At 36.8% G+C, this 25684-nt stretch overlaps 2 protein-coding genes across 7 annotated transcripts in view; both read left to right on the top strand.

The window, feature by feature from the left end:
• Positions 1-22432, top strand: part of LOC143188420 (solute carrier family 2, facilitated glucose transporter member 1) — a 34021-nt gene extending 11589 nt beyond the window's left edge. For 3 of the 6 annotated variants that reach the window (XM_076392669.1, XM_076392660.1, XM_076392678.1), the window contains exons 3-6: positions 15598-15696; positions 16723-17287; positions 18315-18715; positions 18968-22432. In XM_076392669.1, coding sequence (XP_076248784.1) covers positions 15598-15696; positions 16723-17287; positions 18315-18715; positions 18968-19315 — 1413 coding nt within the window. In that variant the 3' untranslated portion in view covers positions 19316-22432. Of the gene's footprint in view, positions 1-1188; positions 1220-1292; positions 1353-1447; positions 1472-5649; positions 5821-14749; positions 14865-15597; positions 15697-16722; positions 17288-18314; positions 18716-18967 lie in introns of those variants that run through there. The other 3 variants (XM_076392687.1, XM_076392706.1, XM_076392696.1) reach the window with 3 other exon arrangements.
• Positions 22433-23365: 933 nt separating this feature from the next.
• Prx6a (Peroxiredoxin 6a) lies at positions 23366-25469 on the top strand. The gene is made up of 6 exons (XM_076392717.1): positions 23366-23382; positions 24019-24187; positions 24459-24615; positions 24738-24955; positions 25039-25111; positions 25189-25469. Exons 2-6 carry the CDS (start codon positions 24102-24104, stop codon positions 25324-25326), a joined length of 672 nt encoding a protein of 223 aa, XP_076248832.1. The 5' UTR covers positions 23366-23382; positions 24019-24101; the 3' UTR covers positions 25327-25469.
• Positions 25470-25684: the final 215 nt, after the last annotated feature.

The raw sequence follows: 25684 nt of genomic DNA, 5'->3' as shown, positions 1-25684 counted from the left end.
AAGTAGCTTGAGTGCCAGTTAAGGCAATTTAACTAATGTAGACATATTATTTTACTTGTCTTAGAATATCATTTCAAGCTTCAAGTAAAGTTGAAGTTCCTTCAACATTTAAAATCTTTATAAGTCCTTACGTAGAAACATTGTTGACGCGTAATACCTCACTTGAATTCAAGTATCATAACCTGACTTGTATGTACACAAAGCTGATATCCAGCTACTTGAATTTAAGTATCTTAACTAATCTGAACGAGCCCTTCAAGTAACTTAACATATGTGAATACAAACTTGATATCAAGCTACTTGAACACAAGTGTCTCGAATTCGACTAACATGGCTAATCTGAACAAGCCTTTACTCTTTCAAATTCATCCTCTCTAAAAAATGCAGCGATCGGTTTCTCTATTCTCCCCCTGCCCCTTTGGTATCAATTTCCTTGTGCTCGATCTACACCGATCTACCCACTGATTTCGGTCAATCGTGATCCAGGATCGAGTCCTCGATCGCGTAGAAAGGCTGCTCGACAGTTTCGTCACGGTTGCAAGTTGATCCATTGCTCCGTCAGTCCCTACATACATGGACTGACAGGATGAATATGGATAATATAGATCGCGTATGTACGATCACGCTCCTCTCCATTCACTGTCACGAAGCTGTCTTTTCGCAGCTGCTGTCTATTCGCGCAGAATTCACGATTTCGTTGCACCACATTGCTGGAACTCGAAGAGAAGAAGCCTAAGGCCTTGATTGTTGGGATTTTAAGTCCATTCAGTGCTCGTGCAAAATATGTGGCGCATGACTGAGTCACGCGACACGCTTTTGTGCGTCGTATGTGTTGCACTGGCGCGCACAGTGCTTAGCGGGAAAATCTGAACAGTTTGAAATGACGTTATTTGAAATATTATTTCAAAAATACCAATTCCACTTCCAAGTCCAAGTTCAACTAAAAATATCAAATTGGGAAGTGAAAGCCTCCGATATTTCAAGACACTACCTAAAGATTTGAATTTCCTGGAAAGCACTGTACATACACAGATATATATTTTTAGAGGGAAAAAACGTGAAAAAAGTATGCGTGGAATGTGTAGACATAAAACGTGAATGGTCTAGATTCTAGACAATACTTTAATAATATAGTATATGTTGAATATTAGAATGAATAGAAAGATAATTCGTTTCTTTTTTTGCAAGCTGCTTTACAATGGCGACAGAAAAGGACAAGGTAGAGTGTTACGATATTACAACGAATAGTAGCGATGCATTTGAAGCGTTTAACCGAGCGATTTTCACTTTAGTCAAGCAACGAGATTCAGGAACAGGCGACTACGCCGACCGCTTTGGCTCCAGCGCCGAAGGTAACGAAATATTTCCAAAAATTCATTAGCAAACATTGTCGAACCGGTACCGCTTATCTCTCTACTTCTCTTGTTTGCTTTCTTTTTACACGCAGTCTACTACGGAGGATAAGCAGTGGGTGAGTACACGCGATAAGTTGAAGTTAAATATTGTGTAGAAGGTCTCTTCGGTTGGACACAGTGCTAGAAATCTTTGGGAATATTTTATACTGTATTTCTGTTCTGTTTTTAAACTCAACGTTTCTGCATCCTGTTCGTTCGATTTACGTTGGTTTCACTGGTATCTCGGAGGAATCCTCTGATTTGACTTTGAAAGTGATTCAAGTAAAAAAACTTCACAAAAACTGAATTTCTCATGGATTTTATAATGTTAATCGATGCAATACCAAATAGGTGATGAATTCAGCATCCTTCAATTTTTTTTACTTACAATTAGACCACTTTCATAGTTACTGGCACATATAGATCGTTTACTATGAAAGTGGTGTAAGTCTATTTTCAAAAAAATTGAGAAACCCAATAATTTCTATATAATTTAATATTAAAAAAATTGGCATCTAATTTTAATTTAGGAAATATGGACTTATACAATTTCCATAATAAATGACCCATACGTAACAGTGTGTATCTGTATAAGGATTGAAGTTTCCAAACTAATTAAGAAAAATCCAAAAATAAACAGATGTCATAATTCGTAGGAGGTTGAGAAACACATCTCTAACTTGTAACCTCGATCATAAATGGATCAATCGTCTGAAGGTTGACGCATAAAATTGAGACACAGTCAGAGGAATCTAATCTCGCGTAAAGTCCAAATTTCCACTGTGTCGAAACTCTGACGATAAAAAGTTCGTCTGCGTCAAGTTCACGAAACGCCCCCACACGTGGAAGCAGAATCTTGTTTCTCGTGGAATCTCTGATTCAAACCGAATGGACGGATAAAGGTCGTGCCTCTCTCTGTCCCCACTGATTTCGTTGTCCTCTCTCCCGTGCCCTCTGGGGTACGCCCCGAATCGCGACATGTAAATTTTTACAGACTTTTACATTCCAGGGAGTACGTTGTCCCAATTAGCAACAATTGCCCGTAACGAGCGGCTGCACTCGAAAATTGTCAGTCAATTAATTTTAATTGCGTCGCCGTTTGACTTCCCATTCTAGGAGGATGCTGACAATCTCGCACCTTCGTCAGCCTCTTTTCTATAGGTAAATTTAGGTAGATCAGAATAGGTAGCTCAGAAAACATCCTCAGAGAAGAAAGAAAGGAAGCATTAATTCCATCGATCTTGGGGGTGACTGATTAAAAACACGTATGGTTAATTATTTTTCATTATCAGGTACTCCTTCGGTGAAATCTCCTTTAGTCAAGTTTATAGCGAATTTAGAGATACGTAATTTTCTCTTTACCAATCGATTAGAGTTCTTTTTACGTCCAGTGAATCACACTTCGATTATCTCCGAAAGTTCTCATTCGTAACTTTGCCACTAATTATGAAAGTGGCCTAAGTAAAAAATGTAAGGAAGTCGATTTCATCAGTCACTGTTGCATCGATTTGCATTACCAAATAGGTGATTAATTCAACTTTTTCAGATTTTCGACTTAGACCTCTTTCATAATTGCCAGCACAATTGTTCTTGGTGATTTCTCATGCACAATAGGCTTTTCCTTCAAAAAGATAAAAAATGCTCCAGCAAGCTTGATAAACGGCTAAAGAGAAATATTCTCTGTACTCTTATCGTTAGTTCTCAGTGCTCCTCGCTCCAAGAATTGATCGTCAGAGGGCATCGGTTACCTTTTGTAATCGTGCTCGAGAAGTAGAATACAAATGCGTCGTTTAGAGATCGTCAGGGTACCAGCTGATAAGCGGTCTGTTCCAATGTTCCTTAATTGGAAAATTGGTGCGCAAAGGCATCCATGTAGCGTCGGTGCCTAGCCACTTCCGGTCTCGCGTGCTCCCTCGACTCACGACTCTGTGGGAAGATTTCGAACGAACGAAGTCTTTGGGATTGCTTTCGCGTGACTTGGTAAATTTGGATTTTTTCGTCGGGTTAATTGGATCACTTGCTCGAAGGCCGCTATTATAGTCTCGTGCGCTCCTAAAAGAAAATTATACATGAAGGGGTTAAAATGTCAAACTATAGTACAAATATATAAAAAAATCTTGATGTTTAGAAACCTTAAAATGGTTATCGCCCCTTAATAACAATATTCTAAATAAACTTCACATAAAAATTGATAAATAGGCAAGTACTATTCAAGGATCAATATTGCACATACACAATCCCATCAGGAACAAAAATATTCATTATTTAATTCTTCTGCGCTAAAATACAATATAAAATACAATATCATGCAACATAGGGGTAAAGACTAAAGAGTCCAGTTTCTCGATGTTCATCTTCCTTCCTAAGACTCGTATAACCCTCGACCGGAAGTCGTACCCAAGCCGACTGGCTTCAATGAATGCAAGAACAACGCGCGCTGAATTTCGAACGGAAGCCACGTCGACCCGCGGTTCAAAGACCGGAAGCATTAAGTCGGTGTTCGACCGAAAAAGAAGAAAGTGAAAACAGCATGGAGGCGCGTCAGAAGGCGAGCAATCGACGTCAGGGTCGAAACATTCAGTACGGCGATATAGATAACGCGAACAAAGCGGTCGGAACGAATGTATCGCGTATCGATGCATAATTATGGTGCATTCTGCGCGGCAAGACGCAGTAACGTGCATCCGTATCGAAGACGCATCTCGGTTTCTCGAGGCTCCTCGTCCTTGCCCGTTCGATGTGTTTATCCGCGTCTCGATTTCATCGATACCAATGCTCCACTGAACCAGTTTGTGTTTCATCCAACGCGTATTAAGAGGATACACGCTCGTTGAGGTCGTTTATGATAATACGCCTCTCGAGATTCGACTCAGTACTCAGGGCCGTTGGTACCTCGTTGTTATATGGGACGATATTAACGCGACTGCTCTGTAATTGAATTTCCCGCGAGCGTTCTGAGCTTGATGGAGTAATGAGGCAAATCCAAAATCTTGTACGGTGAGGCAGTCGTGAAAATTGGTGGGATTATTTCAGTTGAATTCCTCTTAAGACTTCTTTCTCTTAAAGATTCTGTTTTTTTGTTTGTTTTGGAATTCTATATTTATACAGTTGGTAACCATTTACTGTTTTAAAAGTCGATACTACTTGTAGATTGTAAGAAGGCGGGAAAAATTTTAATTTGAATTTTCCTTTATGAACACTTCAGGCTTAACTACAGGAAATCAAAATGAGTTTCAACAATCAAAATAATTTCTATTATTTCAAAGAAACTACCATTTAACAAAAAAGCGGTTCAGATTAAAAAAAAAAAAACAAAATATATTATACTTCTCTCAAAATTAGTAAAAATATCGCCTCAATTAGATCAATTCATTACTCAGTCTATAACCATCCCATAAAATATCACTGTACCTAGTAACAATAGCACATAACAATAAAAATTGGTCGATTGAATCGACACTGTCGCCAGCTGCGAGATGTTCAACACCGCAGCCCAAGGCAAACAGCTGTGTAGGAACACTCAAAGATTTACAGTGGCAACAAAAGTAGATTTATAGGGTAAATAGAACAAATTCTAAAAAAAAAAAGGAGAGATTGAAAGCTAAACTAAAATAAATAAGTGTTTCAAATATAATCATACATTTAATATAACAGGTACCACTACTTGCATATAGAAATTTTAATTTAAACCATTCTTTGTACTGTTATAGATAGGCTGTCCATATTTCTGTACCTCCAGATTAAAATCAGTTACAAAAACAGAGCTTATATTAAAACTAACACTTCTTTTACCTTACATATTAACAAATAAACTTAAATAAAAAAGATAATCCCTCAGTGTATACACAAAAGTTCTTTTTTCGTAAATGATTTGAATCCAAAGTAGGATTTAATCTAGAAATAGGTACGGGTATAGATACATGACCAAGTACCCCACCTGAAAGAAAAATTTCCCGCCTCCGTCTGTCCGAGGCATAGAAGTCTACCGAGAGTTCCTTCACCTTAGAAGAAAGCTCGTTACCGAGAGAAAGGGTGAAGAGAACGAGTCGGGCTTATGATCGAGAACGGCCCTCCAGTGAATTCCTTTTCTTCAGGGAATGCCCCGTCCCCTCGCGTGTCGTTCGCCCAATGGGATTCGCTCGCAGGGACCGCGACCAGGCTGGAGTGCCGCGCGAACCAGAGAGTAGGGGAAGATACGATACTGGTTTCGAAAATCGGCTTTCGTTCCGCTCTCGGCACCGAATGTCGTCTCAGTAGTCTCAGAAACGCGACCGTGACACGGACCACGAGTCGGTCGTTGTCTCTGCCCTCTTACTTTCCACCGTTCGATGTGGTTTTCGCGGGTGTGAAGAAGTTCCCTTTTAAACTGTGACCGAACAGCGTTTCTTCGAGGCTTTTAGCGATCATGAGTCAATCGTGGCTACAGGTAACGAGGGGAATTCACGTTTCTTCAAATTTCAGAATTTATTTGGGGATTTAGTTTTGCTGGTATGTTACTAGGTTTTTAACTTGGAAGGTTTAGATTGTACCTATTCGTGTCCTCTTGGTTGAGGAGGTTGGTTGGTGGAGCATTTGTTGGTGGTTGTACTGGCTTTGGAATCTTTTATATTAATGGCGGTTTTAATAATATAATTGATTCTGAGTTAAAAGTTTATAGAAAATAAGTAGCGTGTTAATTTATTGTTATAGTTTCTACTCGATATACTACAGTTTCCTTACAATACTATTTTTTTTAAGTACTTGGTCCTCTATGAGAAGTCCAACTCACTGGTGACTATACCGTTTTTGGAAATCAGTTCTTTGAACTCGTGAAGCTTTTGACTCTAAATTGCAAGTTCAATTGCCTCGAAACAAGCTCAGTACAATCATGTTTCCTTGGAACACTTTTTGTGTTTCGCTTGATCCTCTCTGAAGAGGCAGATTCTATGTTCAAATTTATTCCCGCCCTTTTTAGATTTCCAAGAGCTGACTTTTGAAATATTAAATATTCAAATTGTTCTTGATTCCCTATACTTAATTATGTATGAGCGATTCGTAGACCGTTTAAAAAATTTTTTTTTAATATTAGCGCCAAAGATGCCTAACTTCTTATATCTAAAATAAATATAAATATTTTTGTTTTTGCTCATATATTGAATTCCAGTAAACGCCACCAGAAATATTAAGTCAATATAAATTTAACTGCACATAAAAAATTCCAGAGATCGAGAATTATTACTGTCTCTGACGCCTTGAAAGGACCTATTGTCTCAGCCTACAATATTATTAACGTTCGAACGCTAATACCCAATTTGAACATTCGAGGTATAGGTAGACCTTTGAAACGCGGAAGGACTTGAATCTATAGCAATTTCACCTCTTCAACGCTTAACTGTTGTTTACTCTGGCCCTCGTTCTCTGGCTATGGGGACAGGTTGACCTCGTCTTGATCTTTGACACCACAGTTCGTGGTATCTATTTGACAAGTTGACGTTGAAACATGAGGGAACCTCCTCGGAGGGTAAAAATAAACTTGCTCGAGAGAATTTTTCAAAATCGATTGATTTTTCCTTGTACCAAGTACGCATGAGGAAAGAATAATGTTATTGACTAATAGTATACAAAAGATGAGGGTACTGAGATTTGTGGACCATTGCATCCTCCATGAATAATTCGTATTTTTTTTTCTTTTTTTTTTTTGGAGATTGAATATGTGACTTTGATCAGATGTCTGGTTTTTTGAGCGATGAGAATCTCCTGCAACAATATTTTAAGCAACGGACACGTTTATCACTCGGAGAGATTTAAATCGTGATAAAAATGGGGAACGTAAACTGTTTGTGTCTCGTGAAGATTTAGTCTCGATGTATTTTTCGATCCAACGTGAGGATGATGAAAGCAAATTGAGTTAGTTGATCAGACGCTTATACTCGTTTTGGAGTGTCATTTGCATTCGGAAGATTGGATGTGTTCATTTATCTCTATATAAAGACACCCGTGACGTTAAGAAATTTTTCAGGGCAGCCTAAATGACGACAGTTGAACAAATGTGACAACAGAGTATGTAAATTTTCTATTAGACCCTAAAGGTGTTCAAACTATGGAAAAGACCCAGATCATGTTCTCAAAATTACAAAGCTGTAATTGCCTTTCCAAAGGTAGCAAAACTGGAAAGAAAAAAATGATTTGACAAAAATATTGCACATTAATTAGCATATTTTAAACTCGATTAGCAGGTTGAATCTTATTTCGTATTATAATCGCGAAAGGTAGTGAAACGTCACTGTCTGGCAAGATTCCCGAATCGTCCTCTTCTTAAGTATCAAATAGTCGAGTAAAGTAGAAAATAGGAGTATCCTATCAATTTGCATAACGTTCACTGATGGACAAGATTCTGAATCCTAGTCTGACCGCACAATTTTACGAATCTCGTTGCCAGTTCCCCTCGAGTAGGTGAATAGATATTGATAAATTGAGATGACATTAATCTGAAACTGTGTTACGCGTCGTGTCGTGCCCGAGGATGCGTCATTCACCTTATTCTAGGTCAGTGGTTCTTTACCTGGTCTTTAACCATTTAACTTTGTTAAAAGTTTAAGCTCGTTACCAGATTTTTTCCAAATTTGCCGCCAAGAAGGGACAAATGTTTTCTCACACAACTTCATCTTCTGTGAATGTTGTGACATTTTTTTTTGCATTTCTAATGTACAAATCTGCTAGTAATTATTATTACTACAAGTGTTTCTAAATTACTTTTATAAAAGGTGAATAAACTTTAGTGATTTTCGTCTTCTCTGAAAAGAACAGCATCAGTGCTTTGAAAATAGTTCATAATTTGGAACCAGAGGTACTGTTTTCGAGGCTTGGTACCATTCGCTGGTAACCAAATACTTTTCAAAGCTCTTAAAAGCAGTCTGGCTGTGTGGGAATTTATTATAATAAAATTTGAATACGATCTTCAGCACAAAACAGCTCGAACATCCGCTTGAGACCAGCATTTGGTACTTACGTACGCTTTATTGGTCTGGATCTGTTTGAAAAGAGCTCGTGAAGGATACGAACAAGCAGCCATTGTCTTAGTAACAGGAATATCGCTCCTGGAGGGTCAGGTCCAGTTAGGTTCCGCTGTGGGAAGCCGAGGGTGTGTTAAAACTACTATAAAGGACTCTTTCCCAGAATAGAAAGCTGAGGAAACAAAGGTTTTGAGAAGTTTTCTAGTATAACGTTCTTTTTACATATAAGGTCTCTAGGAATCGTGGAAACTGAATTTTTGGTATCTAAGTTCTCAATTATTTGCCGTACTATATAATTATAGATAAAAAAAACAGTAGGATTTTGGTTAAAAAATAAATGAGAATTTCACACTAAACTACAAAAATAAACAAAATAATATATAGAGGATCTTTTAGGTTTGAATCTCATACTAATTTGGTTAGTCGAAGTTCTACAGTTTCACAGTTCAAAGTTAAGCACAGAGAAGAAACCCAAAATCGAATTTAGATATTTATGAGTTTAAACTTTTAAAGTATTACAAATTTGTTAGTGTGGGGATTTGAAAATTCAAAGATTTGAAAATCAAAGAAAGTTAATTAAGGTACCAGATCAAGAGCCTCAAATTAGCAAATCCTACGCAATTTAGAAAAAATAGTTTTCCTTTATTTTTTCACACAGAATCTCCCCTCCCATTGCATAATACCGTTTCTCCTCTGGCCATTCTGTGTACTCTGTATTTTATTATTTTGAGACGAATCTGACCTTGAATAGCCTCTCAATAGAAGGGGAGTCCTGTCGTTAAACAAGTTGGGAACCACTGGCTAAACTCAAGTATGTCACACGTCTGCCAGTAGTAACATTGTAACAGTTTTTCCCACTCACGGGCAATTTCCCTTTTACTTTCTGTTTACGATTCAGTCGGTGCGTTGCGTGCCGGAAGTAAACGGTACTGGTCAATTACAGTGGGTGATCAAATTATGATGAATGGATAAGCAAACTGTGCTTTCAGTGGTCCTATGATTTCAATATTGGTGAAGTTATATCGTTTCTTTTGTTTCTAACACGTATACGTATATACAATTTAATTATATGAATATACGTGATATATTTGTAACAGTGTCTTGTTTAATCAGTCTATAATAAGACCCAGATTTGTGACAAATTACTATTCTGTATTATATTGCTATTGATCATTTGAGCATGTGACTTGATATTGCTGATTCATAAATTTGTGTTTGTTTAACTTCGGCTTTTTCTGATTATTATATACGTACTCTATCATTGTTAAATAATAGTGTGAGTACAGATTACATACGTCGAGATTTATTCGAGCAATTATAGATGAGAAGGATGACGTAAGAACGAAATACGAATAAATGTTTTTATAACTAATTTTACATTGAAGATTTGAGAACGATAGAAAACATTGAAAGTGCGTGAAAGAAAAATAAGGATTGATATATTTTTTATGAAGATTGCAGAAGCTTTAAAATTGTTATATATTATTGAATAATCGGCAATATATTTTGTAATAAAAAAAGGCGTCATTTTATGTTCTAGTCTTGTTCAAACTTCAAATAAATGGTAATATCGAAGTGTTCATAATAATTTGATTACCCCTCGGTAGTTACGTACTCGATGACTCGATGACCATACGCTTCCTGTCTATCACAGGAGGCACGTCTGCGTGCGAGAATACCGTTGTAAAGGACAGCTCGACAAAAGTGATAATTACCACTCCCTGGGTCTGCTTACGTCTATGGAAATGTCCCTCGAACGATGTCGTTCGGCCGAGATGGACACATGTTGCGATAATTGGTCACGATAATAGAGTTCTTGTTCTCATTGAGAGATAATTGCCTATAAATTGGGAATTTTTCTCCTGTGTTCGATAAGCGAATTTACTGTTGCGGTTCATGGAATCGATTAGAACTTCCGGTGAAGCGCCTTTTTCGAAAGGTGGAGGATGATAAAGCGAATTTTTTCATACACACGTCATGACAGTATAAATAGTCTTCCAAAAGAATCATTGGAGAGGAAATAAAGAACCTTTTTTATCTGTTATTTTAATCTTGTTTTTTTTATTGGGATTTGAGGAAGATCTAATTTCTGCACAGTTTACTGCAGTTTTTAGATATTTTCCGTCGTTACTAGATTATTAACTTTACTATTTACTAACACACGTAGTTTCATTAATTATTTTTCTATATTTTTTTTGGGCACATTAATTGAGAATATAAAAATATAGTAGAATCTAGATTCTATATATACAGAATAGGTATCTGTAATAGTAGTGATATATTTAATCATATATTTAAGTTTAATAATATATTTAAATTAGCCATGAGGATAATCCTTCAGCTCCAATTCTCATATTAATGTCCAATCTTATTTTATTATATTTCGATCATGCATTCAAGGACTAAATAAATTATAGTAAACTGAACGACATTCGTGACATCGGTTCGTACATCCGTCTGAGAACCACAATCGATATTCTCTCCATCGTACGAAAGGTGACGCAAACTAATCAGCAATGTAAGCACGCAATGCTTTTTAATATCATACATATTAAGTGTACATAAAGGAAGATTAAAGGTATAACAGGAATGTGTCTTGCATTTGAAATTTCGGTTTCATAACTTATTGTTAGAAGATTGGCGCGAATGGAATTTCTGGATCTCTAATAGTACGCATGCGCGGGAGCTAACAGGGTTTTACCGGATATGTCGGAGAATTTTAGAAATGCATCAAGGTTATATTGTAGAAAAAGAACGTTTACTGAAGAAAAGAATCGGTTTAAACTACGCACTGTCGCGTGAAGCTATTTTTATTTTAGAACACAATCTGGCTCTCTTATCGTCTCTTGAAAGTGTTTCGTATTTGTCATCAAACAAAGCCACAGCTCTTCGAGATTTTAGCTTATATGCAGCGTGCCCCAGAGTTTTGAAGAGTTGAGAAAGTAAATCAAAACTATGAAAAACATTTTTTATTATTATGTCTTCTTCTGAAGAATATTGAGTTGAAACTTTGAGCAAATTTTAGTTTGAACTTTGACCAAAATTTACATCTCTGGCTTATTCTTTTATCTACAATCCCTATTTTTACACTTAATATTTCCGGTTTCAGACATTATTAAGCCTTTCGCCATGAAGAAAACACACCTTTGTGCTCATTAATTCTTTATTTTCTTTTTTAACGAGCAGGGCATTCACACACTCGTATCGTAAATTTCTAAATCTTGTACTTAGGTTAGAGGTTAACCTCTACGATTAGAGGTTAAGGATAGAAGACTAGAGTCCAACGCACCATTCGTTGACATATATGTATAAGTGCAAACACAAAACCTAAGAATTTCTGGGTTGGATAAATGAAAGTTTTGTCTAAATTAAATTCCAGGCTTACTTACGTTATATGCGCGGTTACTGTAACATTTGCATAATTACAAGTTGTGCATACTTGTAGATACGTAAGGCTGCTAAATAGCGTATTAGAATATGGACTATCCTTGGTTCCAACAGCTGCACAAAAATATATACAGATTTACATAATTACATATTTAAAATCCAATTCGTATTATACACACATAATCTGCATATTGTTCAGAATAGTTAGAGTATTGCACAACAGCAGAATTAATCAGAAACATTAAAAATGAAAAAAAAAACGCTACACGTGCTATACATACGCAATAATAGAATAGAATATTTAGATATTAGTTATTTCATTAAACTACGCGATTTCCTAATTCTTTTTCTTGTGCTTTAAGCTGCATCAACTTTTAGGTTATTAACGTCTAAACTAATTTAGATTATTTTGGACATTAATTTGACTTGTTTTCTTTTTGTATATTGTCTTTCAATAATAGTTTGATTTTGGAGAAATTCCCTAAGAATTTTGAACAGTGTAAATATACTACATTCCAACGCATGTATATAAAATTCTATAAATCCATAAAATTAAATTGCTACGCATGCAATTTAAAATCTTGGATCTCCTCCCACGCGATTTCCCATGCACGATTACGACGGCATTAAATTCACAGCACGTGAATTTCACCGAATCCTCTGGTTAATTGACACCGCTTATCGCGAATCGAAGCACACGATAAAATCTTCGCGTATCCCGTGTGTGGCGTGTCGATTCTATAATTAGGACGCCACAAGCTTCGCCACGAGACTGGTTAGGAAAGGCTCGGCGGCACAGACCAATCAGCGACGCCGACCGCGCGACACGCCTCTGTCTCGGCCAATCGGCGTCCAAGAGCCGAGAAGAGCGGGAAATTTTCGCTGTTTCGTCGTGTCGTAACGATTCCCATTTCAGAATTGGCTCCCTGACGTCACGAAACGGAATGGAATTTCGTTACTACCACCATCACTGTCCCTACCGCTGCTTTAACACTCACGTTTGGCCCGCGTGCATGTGCCGAATATGCTTTCGAAGCTAACATGTATAGGGTGTCCCGAGAAAACGTATGCACACCTTTCTAACCTCTAATTCTTTAACCTTCTAAAGAAGGAGGTTAACCTCCTTTTGAAGGAGGAATTCTTTTTAAGGCCACTATAAACAGAATAACTGTATTTTATTTTGTAAATGTCTTTGTATAAGACGCATTTAAAGACATCAAAAACAATAGACAGTAGGAAATTTCCTAGGGAATATCTGTCCTCAAGACATTTAATTGTATTTTCTGCAGTTATGCATGAATTTAAGAAAAATTAAAGGCACACATATGTCTCAATTTCCTTTAAGAGGTTAGACTGTTATATTTTTGAATAAAAAGAAAAGAACGAAGATATAGAAAATTCTAAGCTGCAAAAGTGCGTATACATTTTTTGGGAATATTATTTACTATAGTATCGTCCAAATTATGCATGTACGTAAATGTAGAATGTAGGACAAAGTTCTTCGTAGAATCGTGACATTGAAATTCATCGACGAAGCAATTTCTGATGGTATCATATTCTCGAAATTAATCTCTGGTCGGTTTGATTCGAATCGACATTAAGATTAACTAATTCAGTTTTTCATCGTCGATAACACTTTCAACGAATCAGAGCTCATGTTTCTTAGGATTGATTGAATCCAAACTTTCGGGACGGATTTATTATTTATAATCACCGATAAGGAAGCTGTGTACCTTCCTCTGCGAGATATTCGAGAGTCGTGATCGATAAGTAATTACACAATACCGCGGTGCACGTGTATTTTTGTGAACAGTAGACGACCTTGATGACATTCGAAGGATATCAAAGCGGGCAGAAACACTGATCGCGACTTTGTCTTCCTTGGCGCCGAAAATTGTCCATCATCGTCGCCCTATGCTTCGAATTTTTGGACGATTCGAGGGGAGATCTTGGCTAGACTCCGAGCAATAGTAAATCGGTTAAAGACCGAGCCGAGGGAAGCGCTAGAAGTCGCCTGTGGCAATGCTCCCACATGGAAACGGGAGTCGCTTTTAATATGTTTCATAATGTGCATATTCATGAAAAATAAAAGATCGTGCGAGAGTCGTGTTTTTATCTTCGTTTCTTGCAGAGATTCTCCATCACGGGAGAAGTTAATCTTTGGTTTAACCTCTCTTTCGTCTCCCTTTTTGCACAATCTTACATCATTTAATAATCTCCACCTCGTTAAACGTGTTAAGAATTAAGTCATCAGACTTCTTCTCGTTCAAAAATTCCTGTTCACGCTGCTACGTATGCACGTTACTTAGCAATTCTCATATTATCAGATCATGACTATACCACAATATTTAGTCGTCTGAACCACCTTGCATACACTTCTAAAGCAACTGCAAACAGATTAGATAATTACCGCGAACCTTGTATTTATGTTAAATGCTGGCGCCGCCGCCTTTCCAAACGTTCAACTTTGAGACACCCTGTATATTCGTGGCGAACGATCGTGGAAAATGTATTTTAGTACTTCGATAGTAAGGGTGCACACTGACTGCGTAATGAAATAAGAGGAATGTATCTCGTTGGAATACTACTCCCTTCGAATCCTATCTTTTATACGTCGTTTAAGAAACTCTGATTTACAGTACTTTCTGTTGTGATTAATTTGTCAGAGTAACTCGACACTTATAGTATATTTTTTAGAGCTCGTTTGAAAGGATAGCCAAAGTTTCGAAAGAAATTGCATGGAAAGCTTCGCCGTTCGAAAAGTCCAGAATTTGAGAACCACTGGCCGTTAGCTTCGTCAAGGTTCGCAGTGTATGCGTGTCGTATCGCCTATCCAGCAGGCGTGTGTGCGCGCCGGTGGGCAGGAGCGGTATAAAAATGCGCGGCGGGGGTACCGACCCGCAGAATAGTCTTTGACACGTGTTTGAAAACACCGGAGCACGATATTTAACATAAAGCAGCCTCCGAGCGTTCTTTTTTTAGCAATTGTTTAGTGCAGTACTGTTCTCGAGTCTGTGAATCAACTAGAGCTCCTTCGATGACTCTGAAAACCATCGAAATCGACATCGACCTCCCTTATCTCAAAAGGACGGTAAGACGCTGTCCCATTCTACTGTGTGAGGGGGTGAAAAGAGTAAAGTGATGACAAATGAAATATTAACGGAGAAGCTTTTCCATGAGGGAGAAAAGAATGAAATTGTTAGTTTCGCGATTCGATCCACCGAGTCTTCGTTTCGCTGAGTGGTGACTGCGAAACTTTATCGCGAATAAAGGACGAAGTATGATGTTAACTTTATGATTAGACCTACGCGCGTGGAATTATTTTATAGATATATGTAGCGTGTTTCTGAATTTATACGAGTGATAAGGGGTCGTGATTCTGTAGGGAGAATGTTTAGTTTCTTCACTTCTATCATCTTGCATTGTTTGGTGCAAGGATTCATTTGTGTGTTGTTAAAATTCCAGATTTTTTGGAATTTAGAAACCTGCAGATTTTGTTTTCTAGGATTAAGGAAGACAGAAATAATTTGCTTCCCTGCGAGATGTCAAAAATGAAAAATTTTCATTTTAAACGCTTGGAGTATATCTTACTACATATATTCATTGTTTTTAATTTTGAATAATAGTAATAGTAACTAAGTAATTTCAGTTAAAATTCCAGTTTTTTTTGGAGCATAGAAACCTACAGATTTTCTTCTTTATTTCTTAAGAATTTTTTGGAACCCTCATATTACTTTAATATTCCATTTAATTTATTATTATTAAAAGGACAGAAGCCAGTATATATTTATCATCTTGAAGCTGAAAATGAATTATTTTTGCAGGGTCTGAATGGACGATTGGCGTTCGCCATCGCGGCTGCTGCTCTTGGATCATCGTTCCAACATGGGTACAACACTGGTGTCGTTAATGCACCTCAGCAGGTATTTCACAAGACAAGACACATTGTCAGCACTTTCGTCGAACTCCTTCACGGCACCGATGCGCGGCTTCGCACGTTCAGATCGCATTTTTGCTGGCGATCTTGATCATCGATCGTCACGCGTTCACCAACGAAACGAATTGTGAAATGGAATTTTTCTCGAGTCACGAGAATCTACTAATCTTTCTTATGTAGATATTTTCAATTACGTTTGCGTCACGGACTGTTTTTCTGCAGCTGCACTTTGATGTCTGTTTTAAATTCAATCGAGTTCCGATTTTTGCAAGAAGATCGCAAGACTGTTCGAGTCATCGACTTGACGCATATCGTACGCGTAAATATGGATGGATTATGGAATCTATTATTCAGAATTTTGCGAAATACCGAAGATTGTTATGAGCTTTATTTTCTTGTTATGGGCGCGTGGAATTAGCAAGGATGAGATTTTAGCTAGTCACTTAAAATACTTTAAGTGAAAAAAATCTTTTAATATCCTTTCCTGTTTCTGAAAACATAAATACTATATTCTAGATCTCAATTAAGTTCTATAGTCGAATATTTTAAAAATGTGACACGAGTCGTTTTGTCTTACAGCGACAAAATAATCTAAAGCTATATCTATACAGAGGCAATATCGAGGACCATTTTGTTGCCTCTTGTGTAAAAATCAGAAAAACGTAGAGTACTATTGGAGGATAGGTTTCAAACACAAAGACAATGAAAAGTTCAAATACATGTATGCCCGAAAACGCATAGTTTTTTAATTACTGGTATACCGAGTTTCATCAAAATCAGAAGGTGACACTAATGTTCCTTGTCAGTATAGATATAACTTAACCCCATTATACCACGGGTGATCATCATTAATAGAGTTGGATTAAGGTCTTGTGAGGCCTGGGGCTAATACTACACTAAAATATTTAAAAAAAGATAGAGAAGCCCCTGTAGCCCCTTCTAGCCCTCCTTAATCTAGGTCTTATTATTAATACACCATAACTAATTACAACTATTTAATGTCTCATTCCAGCTCATCGAAGACTGGATCAGTGACCTGAAAATGAACCGTACCGGTGTCCCAACGAAACAGTCAGATGTGACGATGATATGGTCGATAGCTGTGTCGATATTCTGCGTGGGCGGTATGATCGGCGGTTCGATGGTGGGTTCGGTAGCCGATCGTTTCGGTAGAAAGGGTGGTTTGTTATTGAACAACATCCTGGTCCTCCTCACAGTCATCTTCGAGGGCTGCGCGAAGACAGCGAAGAGCTACGAGATGATAATCATCGGCCGTTTCCTAATCGGTATCAACGCTGGATTGAACGCTGGCTTAGCGCCCATGTATCTAGCCGAAATATCACCGATTCACCTGCGAGGAGCCGTCGGCACTGTTTATCAGTTAGTCATCACTATCTCTATTCTGGTATCGCAGATTCTCGGGTTAGAGCAAATTCTGGGCACATCTGATCAATGGCCCCTTCTATTGTGCTTGACGATCGTTCCCGCGATCTTCCAAGTCGCCACGCTTCCTCTGTGCCCCGAGAGTCCTAAGTATCTGCTGTTGAGCAAAGGCAAGGACATGGAAGCTCAGAGAGGTACGTTTGTTAATCGTTTGTTAATTAACGGTTGTCGTCGCGTGGTTCCGCTATCGTCGACGTTTTGTGCGTAACCGACAGATAAGAGCAATAATTGCTTGGCATTGTTTGTGGTGTAATAAAAACGGGACTATTGTCATGGCGAGCGTTGCGTTTATCTGAATCACCTTGGTATCTCGATTGCTGCTTGAACTCTGACGCAACGGGGGCCTAGCAGCGGTCAGAACGCACGCGACAACCTGCATGGAAAAAATGGACATAAGGATCTTGCAAAAGTCTCCCAAGTAAATTCAACCCCTTCAGACCTGATTTTTGAAAAACAAAAATATAATAGAGAGACGTATACATGATTGCTGTCACAGTTTTAATATTTTAAGTCAAATATTGAAGTAGTAAAGTAATGTATATTGTAATATGTACCACGTCTGAAAGGGTCAAGAAGAGTAGACTTGTAGGATCTGTAACAGACCTTTTATAGACTTTTTATAGATCTAGATTAACAAAAGTAGCTTGACTACAATAAAAGTAGCTTTTTTATTCAAATCTACAAAGTCGATTCTTACTGATTCTGTTAAACTCAGGTCTGTTAGAGTACTTCAGTAATTTCAGCTTAACATTTTTTCCATGTAGAAAACCCTACCACGAAATTTGAGTAGAGAATTTCTTTTCCTGTTGGTGAAAAATCGATTTTTAAAGATTTTTTATTAAAGAAGCTATATGGCATACTATCTTCAGTCTTTCTTTATGGTGGTTGAGGAAAACATATACCTAGTCATTTTCTTAATATATACCTAGAATTTTCTTTAAGAAAATATTACCATATAGTTCCTCCAATAAAAAATCTTAAAGAAATCGATTTTTTACCAAAAGAAGAAGAAATTCCCTCCTCAATTCATATTACGCGTTACCATAGCTGGGTCACGAGATCCACGATCGATCTTAACGGGCCGACCGATCGTGTTTGCATTATTTAGAGCGAAACGTTTATCGGTTAACGAGCCAGCTTGACCTGTTGTTGTTGTTGCAGCTTTGTCCTGGCTCCGTGGCACGATCGAAGTTCACGACGAGATGGAGGAAATGAGGTCGGAGTATGAGTCAGTGAAGATGGTGCCAAAGGTCACGCTGAAAGAGCTGTTCGTGAATTCAGCGCTCAGGATCCCATTGATAATCGCGATCATGGTGATGTTCGCCCAGCAATTGTCTGGTATAAACGCCGTCATGTTCTTCTCGACGAAGATCTTCACGATGGCGCAGCTGAGCAAGAACGCTGCCCAGAACGCGACGATGGGCGTGGGCGCGATGAACGTCCTCATGACCTTTATCTCATTGATACTCGTCGAGAAAGCTGGCAGGAAAACGTTGCTTATGATTGGGTTCACTGGAATGTTCATTGACACCGCACTGCTGGCGATCTGTCTTGCATTTGCTGTAAGTTTTCCTTTGTTTACTGCTAAATTCAGTGAAGGATTTAGTGCAAGAACCGAACAACTACATTTTTTTAGCGAAAATTGATTTTTCATGTAGCTGCAATTCTGCATGCTGCAAAAATTAGATATCTCTGATAGATAGTTATGAAAATATAACTTTCAGATGTAAAAATCTGTTAACACCTGGGCTTTCGAGTTCTTCTGTCAGATATTATCTCGTTGTTTATTGATTAATTTTTTAATTCTTTTCCAGGACACGTCCCGTACAGCAGCCTACTTCTCAATTGTCCTGGTGATCATGTTCGTGGTCCTGTTCGCGACTGGACCAGGAAGCATCCCCTGGTTCTTGGTGTCAGAATTGTTCAACCAGTCTGCAAGACCCGCGGCAACGTCTATCGCGATCGCCGTTAATTGGACGGCGAACTTCATCGTCAGTATCGGCTTCTTGCCTCTGCAAGAGGCGCTAGGCGCTTACGTGTTCATCATATTCGCCGCGCTGCAGGCGTTCTTCGTCTTCTTCATCTACAAAAAGGTGCCCGAGACGAAGAACAAGACGATGGAGGAGATCAGTAGCATGTTCCGACAAATATCATATCAGTAAGGATCTTGCGCGAGTCTCGCAGTATGCGCTTCAGACATCGATTGCAACGCAAAGAAATGAGCAAACAAGTAATTATTTTTAATGGGGAACGTTTGTTCATGGATAGAGAATGAATCGAACGTACATGTGTGAATTTCTTTGAGGAATCTGTGACTAGACTCGAATGACGTCTGCGTTTCTGTATCGATATTCACGTGCTGCCGTTGCGTTTTAGCAAACGTTAAAAATGTTAAGTACATTTCATTGTTTCTTTCTTTTCCTTTTTTTTTAAAAAAAGAGAAACATTGTTTGGAACATTGTTTGTGTTTTTAACGTAATGACGAATCAAATGACCTCGTTTTTACCGCGCGTTGGTCGCTGCTGTCGAGCCACGTGTTACGCTTTCGAAGGAGTTTGATGTTTCATTGTAGACTTAAATCTAGTTCCTATTGTTACTGGCACAGTGAACTTATATCGTGACAGGACAGGAAAATATCGAGTTACGAGCGACAGACTCAGTGTTACGAATTACTATTTGTTTAGTGTAAAATTTGCTCGGTTCCTTGCCACTCTCTTTCGTAGACGCTGCAGAAATCTCGAATCAAAATGTTATGATAGAACGTATGCGAAACTTTTTAGTTTTAGGGAATCGAGCGAAGCTCAATTCTAGGAATATGAATATTTTATTGACAAAATTATATATTTTTGAAGGTAAAGGAAGCATTCTATGAGTAATTAACGAAAAAAGGAAAAAAAAAATATTTCAACTCACAGTTCCTTATGAGTAATCAACTAAGTGAATTGATTATGATTGTCTTGGATAATTAACTAAGTGAATCTATTATTCGTTTTTACACTTCCTATGACACCACTGTGCTTGAGAGAAAAAAGAGTTAAGGAACGATATTATTTAATCGCGTTGATACTAAACAGTTTTAACTCTAGTCATGAGAATAGTTCTTTTTCCATCGAAACATATCAGAAGAATTTCATTTTTTAGTAAAACTCTGTGTCCTTTGGATTGGTAAAAATTTTGATTTTTTTTAAAGAAGATAACATTGTAAACTGCGTTTCGATCTTCCTCGAAAAGTCTATTGGGAAAACTCTTCGGAACTTGTGAGATTCATTCTAGCGAAAAAGATTTCGTTTTTAAGGGGCAATTCTAAAGTTTTGTTATGCGTGTCATTGCGGCCGAAATTTTATTGAAAGGAGAAAAAAAGAGCAACTAAAAGCACTATATAACAATTGTACATAGAAATATATGTTAGAATAGCATCGTATAGCAAATAGTATAATTATATTTATGTATGCATGTAATTAGTTAACTGTTTAAATATTGTAAACCGTTGTTATTATATTTATTAGATATTTAATTAATTGTAAACCGTAAATGGTTAAAGAAGCCATGTTTCAAGTATCGTACACATAGTTTAGGAAAGCATAAGGAAGGCGGCGTTGCGCCAACGAACCGCGGATCGACGATGTGACTTTTTTTTTGTTACTTATCGTGTGCATCCATGGGATCCGTATAATACTCATACACATAGCTATATACTTTTTAATACTGAAGACACTACAGTGTGCCGGTGAATGTTACGAAAATGAAAACAAAAAAAAACACGTAATCTCATTTCTTTTTACGCATAGAAGCCTTCTGCATAGAATCGAAAAGCTGCGATATGTAAATTCGGATCATTTTAGGTTTACAATTCTAGCAAAAAGGTCGATCAAACGATATTGTTAAAGAAATTCAATTTTTAGAAAGATCATTGCGCGATGGAAATGCTAAATAACGACTGTTTCGTGTTTTGATTAAATTTTTTAAAATATAATTAATGAGAGATATTTTTGACGATGTTGTAATGTTATTTCGCGATCAATCGCATAGACAGTTTTAGAAGCTAAGCTTCGGGCAATGACCGAATTAAAATGGATGAAATTAAATAATTGCCATAAGGTACACCGACATGCTATTGAAACCCAATGCAAATAGGCAACAAGTAGTTAATACTTTCGTCTACTAAACTTAACAAGCAGAGGAGCTAAGAAGCCCAGTTTTGTTTTTGTTCAAAAATTGTCGTAGAGATAAATTAAATTGCCCGCTATAGTCGTTAGAAATCACCCCCACCATTGTTTAGCTCTTCCCATCGCGCCATCTATCGTTTTTTTACATAAACTTGCAAGAATACAAAAGCAGAGGTCGTACTCGGCACGATTTATAGGGTGGCCGAAAAAGAATCGAGCGTTTTGAATAAAAAAAGAGCTCCTATATAATCGAATTTAAAGAAGAAATATTTTTCTTACTTAACTACAAATTTAATTCATTACATTTTCAAAATGCTTTCCTTCGGAAGCAATACAATAACGTAAGCTTGAAATTTTAGAACGTTCGATTTACTTTTGTTTACCCTGTGTTATCGGAGAAATGATTTTCGTGTTCCCAATTAATTTTATATTAATTATAGAACGATATTCATAGACGTCAGTTGAGCAATGAGAAATAGCAGAAAAAGACAAGTATATGAATATTTGCAAAGAGAATAAGTCGCTTTCCCTTGGCTGACGTGTATGAGTTAGCTTTTGTTATATATAGGAAATAAATTTGTAACGGGCAATAAACTGTCTGTATTTCAACTCTGGATGTCAAAGTGAAGAAAATTCGTCCATAATCGAAGTTTATTGCACATATACGTGTTTCGCTGATGTCATAAAACAAGAACAAATTGAGTTCAATTGCGGAACGAGTGCAGTGTTCGCGACTGAGCTTCAAGTGTTGCTTCATCGATCATTTATCGTCTAAGTATTTTGCGGTACAATTATAGCATTTAGTCGTTAGCCTGTTCTTTTATACGCATCACCTGTAGTCAGTTATCCTTCTTTATCCCGAGAGATCGGTCATACATATCTCTTCTAAGAAATAATGGATGATTTATAAAAACCGCACGCTCAAACTGCGTTATTTCTAATCGAAGTTCACGAGGGAAGAACTTGACAAGTGATATTTTCTAAAATTTACAGGATCGCAATTTAAAGTTTGAAACAAACGCGAAGATACCAAAAACGAATTGTGCAATCAGTGCAGCCAACATTCTTCAATAAAGTTATTAGAAACTATTTAATAAATACAAGTTCCTCGTTGAGTTATCAAATTATTTTTCATACACTCGTTATGAAAATAGCTATATCTTAGAGTTTCTCAAGATTTTTACCTTTTCATCTCTGGTATATTTAAAAATCCAAGAAAATGGATCTCAGATTTTTAAAGCTTTATAAAAGTTAAACCATAGAAGATACAAGAAAATGTATTCAGACTTTTTTGCTCTATTCCTACACTTTAATGCATCTGCAGAATTACAGAATTCTCTAATTGTCAGTTTAGCATATAGGGAAAGTTATTATTGTAAAATGGAGGCAGATTGGATATTATGTCATAGGATATTTTATATTCCATTTGAGCTCTCCTAATCTCCTACAATCCTTTAAAATATTTGAATGTATAGTTGTTAACTCCTGCACAGAAATACTCCTTTTTTGACTACTATATAATATAAAAAGCAGAATGAACTTATCAAGTTCTTCTCCGATAGTTTTCAATTATCGTCAGCCTGCTTGCCAGGATTTCATTGTATCGCGATCATTACGATTATTTAAAACGATTGCATAAGTCTCGCTCAGCTTCACGATTTCTCATAGAACATTATTATACGAATATGTGTCGCGCATTATATGACTTTTGATGCCAATATACAAAACTATCGAAATAAACAACTTTTACTTTTGCATCCTTCGTGTTCAACGCAACAGTCAAGTTCCATCATTGACGAAATATATAAATTATCAAGGTCAAGTGTACCTCTATCCTTAGTCAATGGTTCCATTTTGATCGAATTTAAGTATCGTTCATTCGCCTAGGCTGCAATTGGCCACTTGCCACGCGAGATTAATTGCAAAAACGCGGCGAAAATAAACACTTAGAAATAAATAGTTTTCAGTGAGGCGTTTGAACATTAGCGAAAATTGTCTAAAATTAACGCGTAACTGGCGTTGAGTGATTTAAGAGCGAACAAGTGTGTACAGATTTGCTGGCAGTACGTAAAAATGACTAGAGGCCCTACTGTTAGCGAAGTATCTGCACGCCCTCTATATGTATTTAATCTCGAATCGATATTATAATTGTAATTTTTACCGCTCGCAGCGCTGCATTCTTATTTCATACACAATCGGTAACGTTGGACGTGACACGAAAGTGGTAATGAGGTTCTAAAGCCCAAAGATATGGGACAGAAAAAAGCATTGCATGTCCAATCTATACTTAATTTTTGAACTCGTTTAATTCGAATCAATTCGAATCGATACCACTTAACTCATAGCAAAAGACATTACAAAATTATACATAAAAAAGTTAAAAATAACCTTAAAAACTTAAAAAAGAGATACAAAAAAACAAATATCATTGTAAAAATTCATAAAGATAAAGCTAAACATTTTGATCGATTTAGTAATCACGAAAATAATTAAGTTGGTCATATTAGTTAGTCTACTTTTTACAATATTATAAGATCGTAATTGAAATTCTTCACAAAATATAGAAAAACAATTTTTTCTTACATTTTCTACATCCATGCTTCCATTTAGCAGTATCTTACTCTAATAAATGATATTATCAAACGATTGCCTAACAACAGTTCTCTATCAGAGACAGTCAAATTTTCAAATGTTCACAGAAGCGTGAGAGCCTGCTGTTATCGTTTCGAATATTAAAAGGAACAGAAGAGAATAACTTGGGAAATACATTTTTTAGATTAACATGGTCCTCCTAGGAGAAACATTCCCAAATTTTGTGGCGGAGACACAAATCGGCACAATTAATTTTCACGACTGGCTAGGCAATTCGTAAGACGTTTATATACCAAACATAACCTCTACATTACTCATTACCTAAGTAATAAGAGAATTCTCTAAAAATACACGACAATTCTTATACTATTACCTTTTTATGAATTATTCTTTGTTTTTGGTATTTATTCTTTAAGTAGTAATTACTATTTAAATACTTTAATTATTTAATATACAACCGTAAACCATGCAGCGCGCAAACGTGGATTTAAATTGAAAATGTAACTGCATGAGCCTGATTTGAATTAAATTTGTATGTTTCTTTTAGATGGGGTATTTTATTTTCTCATCCACACGATTTCACGCCAGTGTGTACGACAGAATTGGGTCGTGTAGCAAAGTTGATGCCAGAGTTCGAGAGATTGGGAGTAAAAGTAATTGCACTGTCGTGTAACTCGGTCGACTCCCATCGTAAATGGATAGAGGTGTGTTTCTTTTCAATGTACCATTTGTTTCAAAGATTTATTCGAGAATTTATAAGAGTAATAAATTAATACAAACGAAATAAGAATTTAACGAACGCTATTCGCATATTTTAAACACGCAGGATATAAAGGCTTATAGCGAGTTGAGCGACAAAGAATTCCCTTATCCAATAATAGAGGATGAAAGTCGGAGACTCGCAACATTATTGGGAATGTTAGATCCTGCAGAAGTTAACAGCGAGGGTATTCCTTTGGCTGCTAGAGCAGTGTTCATCATCGATCCCGCTAAAAAGATGCGACTATCAATTTTATACCCTGCAACTACTGGAAGAAACTTCGAGTAATCCCTTTTTTTATCTCCAATTTCCAAATTTTTATTTCCACCATTGTATATTTATTAATAATGATTTTTGTTTGACACAGTGAAATTTTACGAGTGATTGAATCGCTTCAACTGACGGAAAAGTATAAGGTCGCAACTCCTGTCGATTGGAAGGTTTGCGCTTTTTTAATTTCGATCGTCACTATTACGCGTTTTGGAAAATTGATTAACCTTTGGCTCGTTATTTTCAGAAAGGTGATAATGTCATGATACAGCCAACTGTTTCCGACGAAGAAGCGAAAACGGTATATGACAATATTAAAACTGTAACATTACCATCGGGTAAAACTTACATGCGTATCGTACCTCAGCCAACTACAGATAAATAATCCTTTGAAATATGAAAAACAACGTATTTTACAATGTATTTCCTTACATTACCAAAATTAATGTTTGTAAAAATTAAAGTACACATTCTAATAATATATTGAACTTTGTAATATTACAGTACTGTCATATTCTTTGAAATATAATTATAAATAAGCGTATTCATTTAGTGCCATAACATTGGTACACAACAGCGTATCATTTAAAGAGAATACAGTAAAAATGAACAATTTTTATTTAAAAACTTTTTTTTTACTTTACGACAAAAATAATTGAAAATAATGCGCTAAAATAGTTTCTTCGAATTCCTCGTGCCTTCGGGTTTTTCCGCTATCCATGTCTTCAACGCACATTTTTTTT

Source organism: Calliopsis andreniformis, chromosome 1, assembly GCF_051401765.1.
Source record: "Calliopsis andreniformis isolate RMS-2024a chromosome 1, iyCalAndr_principal, whole genome shotgun sequence".
NCBI classification, from domain to species: domain Eukaryota; kingdom Metazoa; phylum Arthropoda; class Insecta; order Hymenoptera; family Andrenidae; genus Calliopsis; species Calliopsis andreniformis.
The sequence above is the reverse complement of the archived record's forward strand: the minus strand, read 5'-3'. Positions and strand labels throughout refer to the sequence as shown.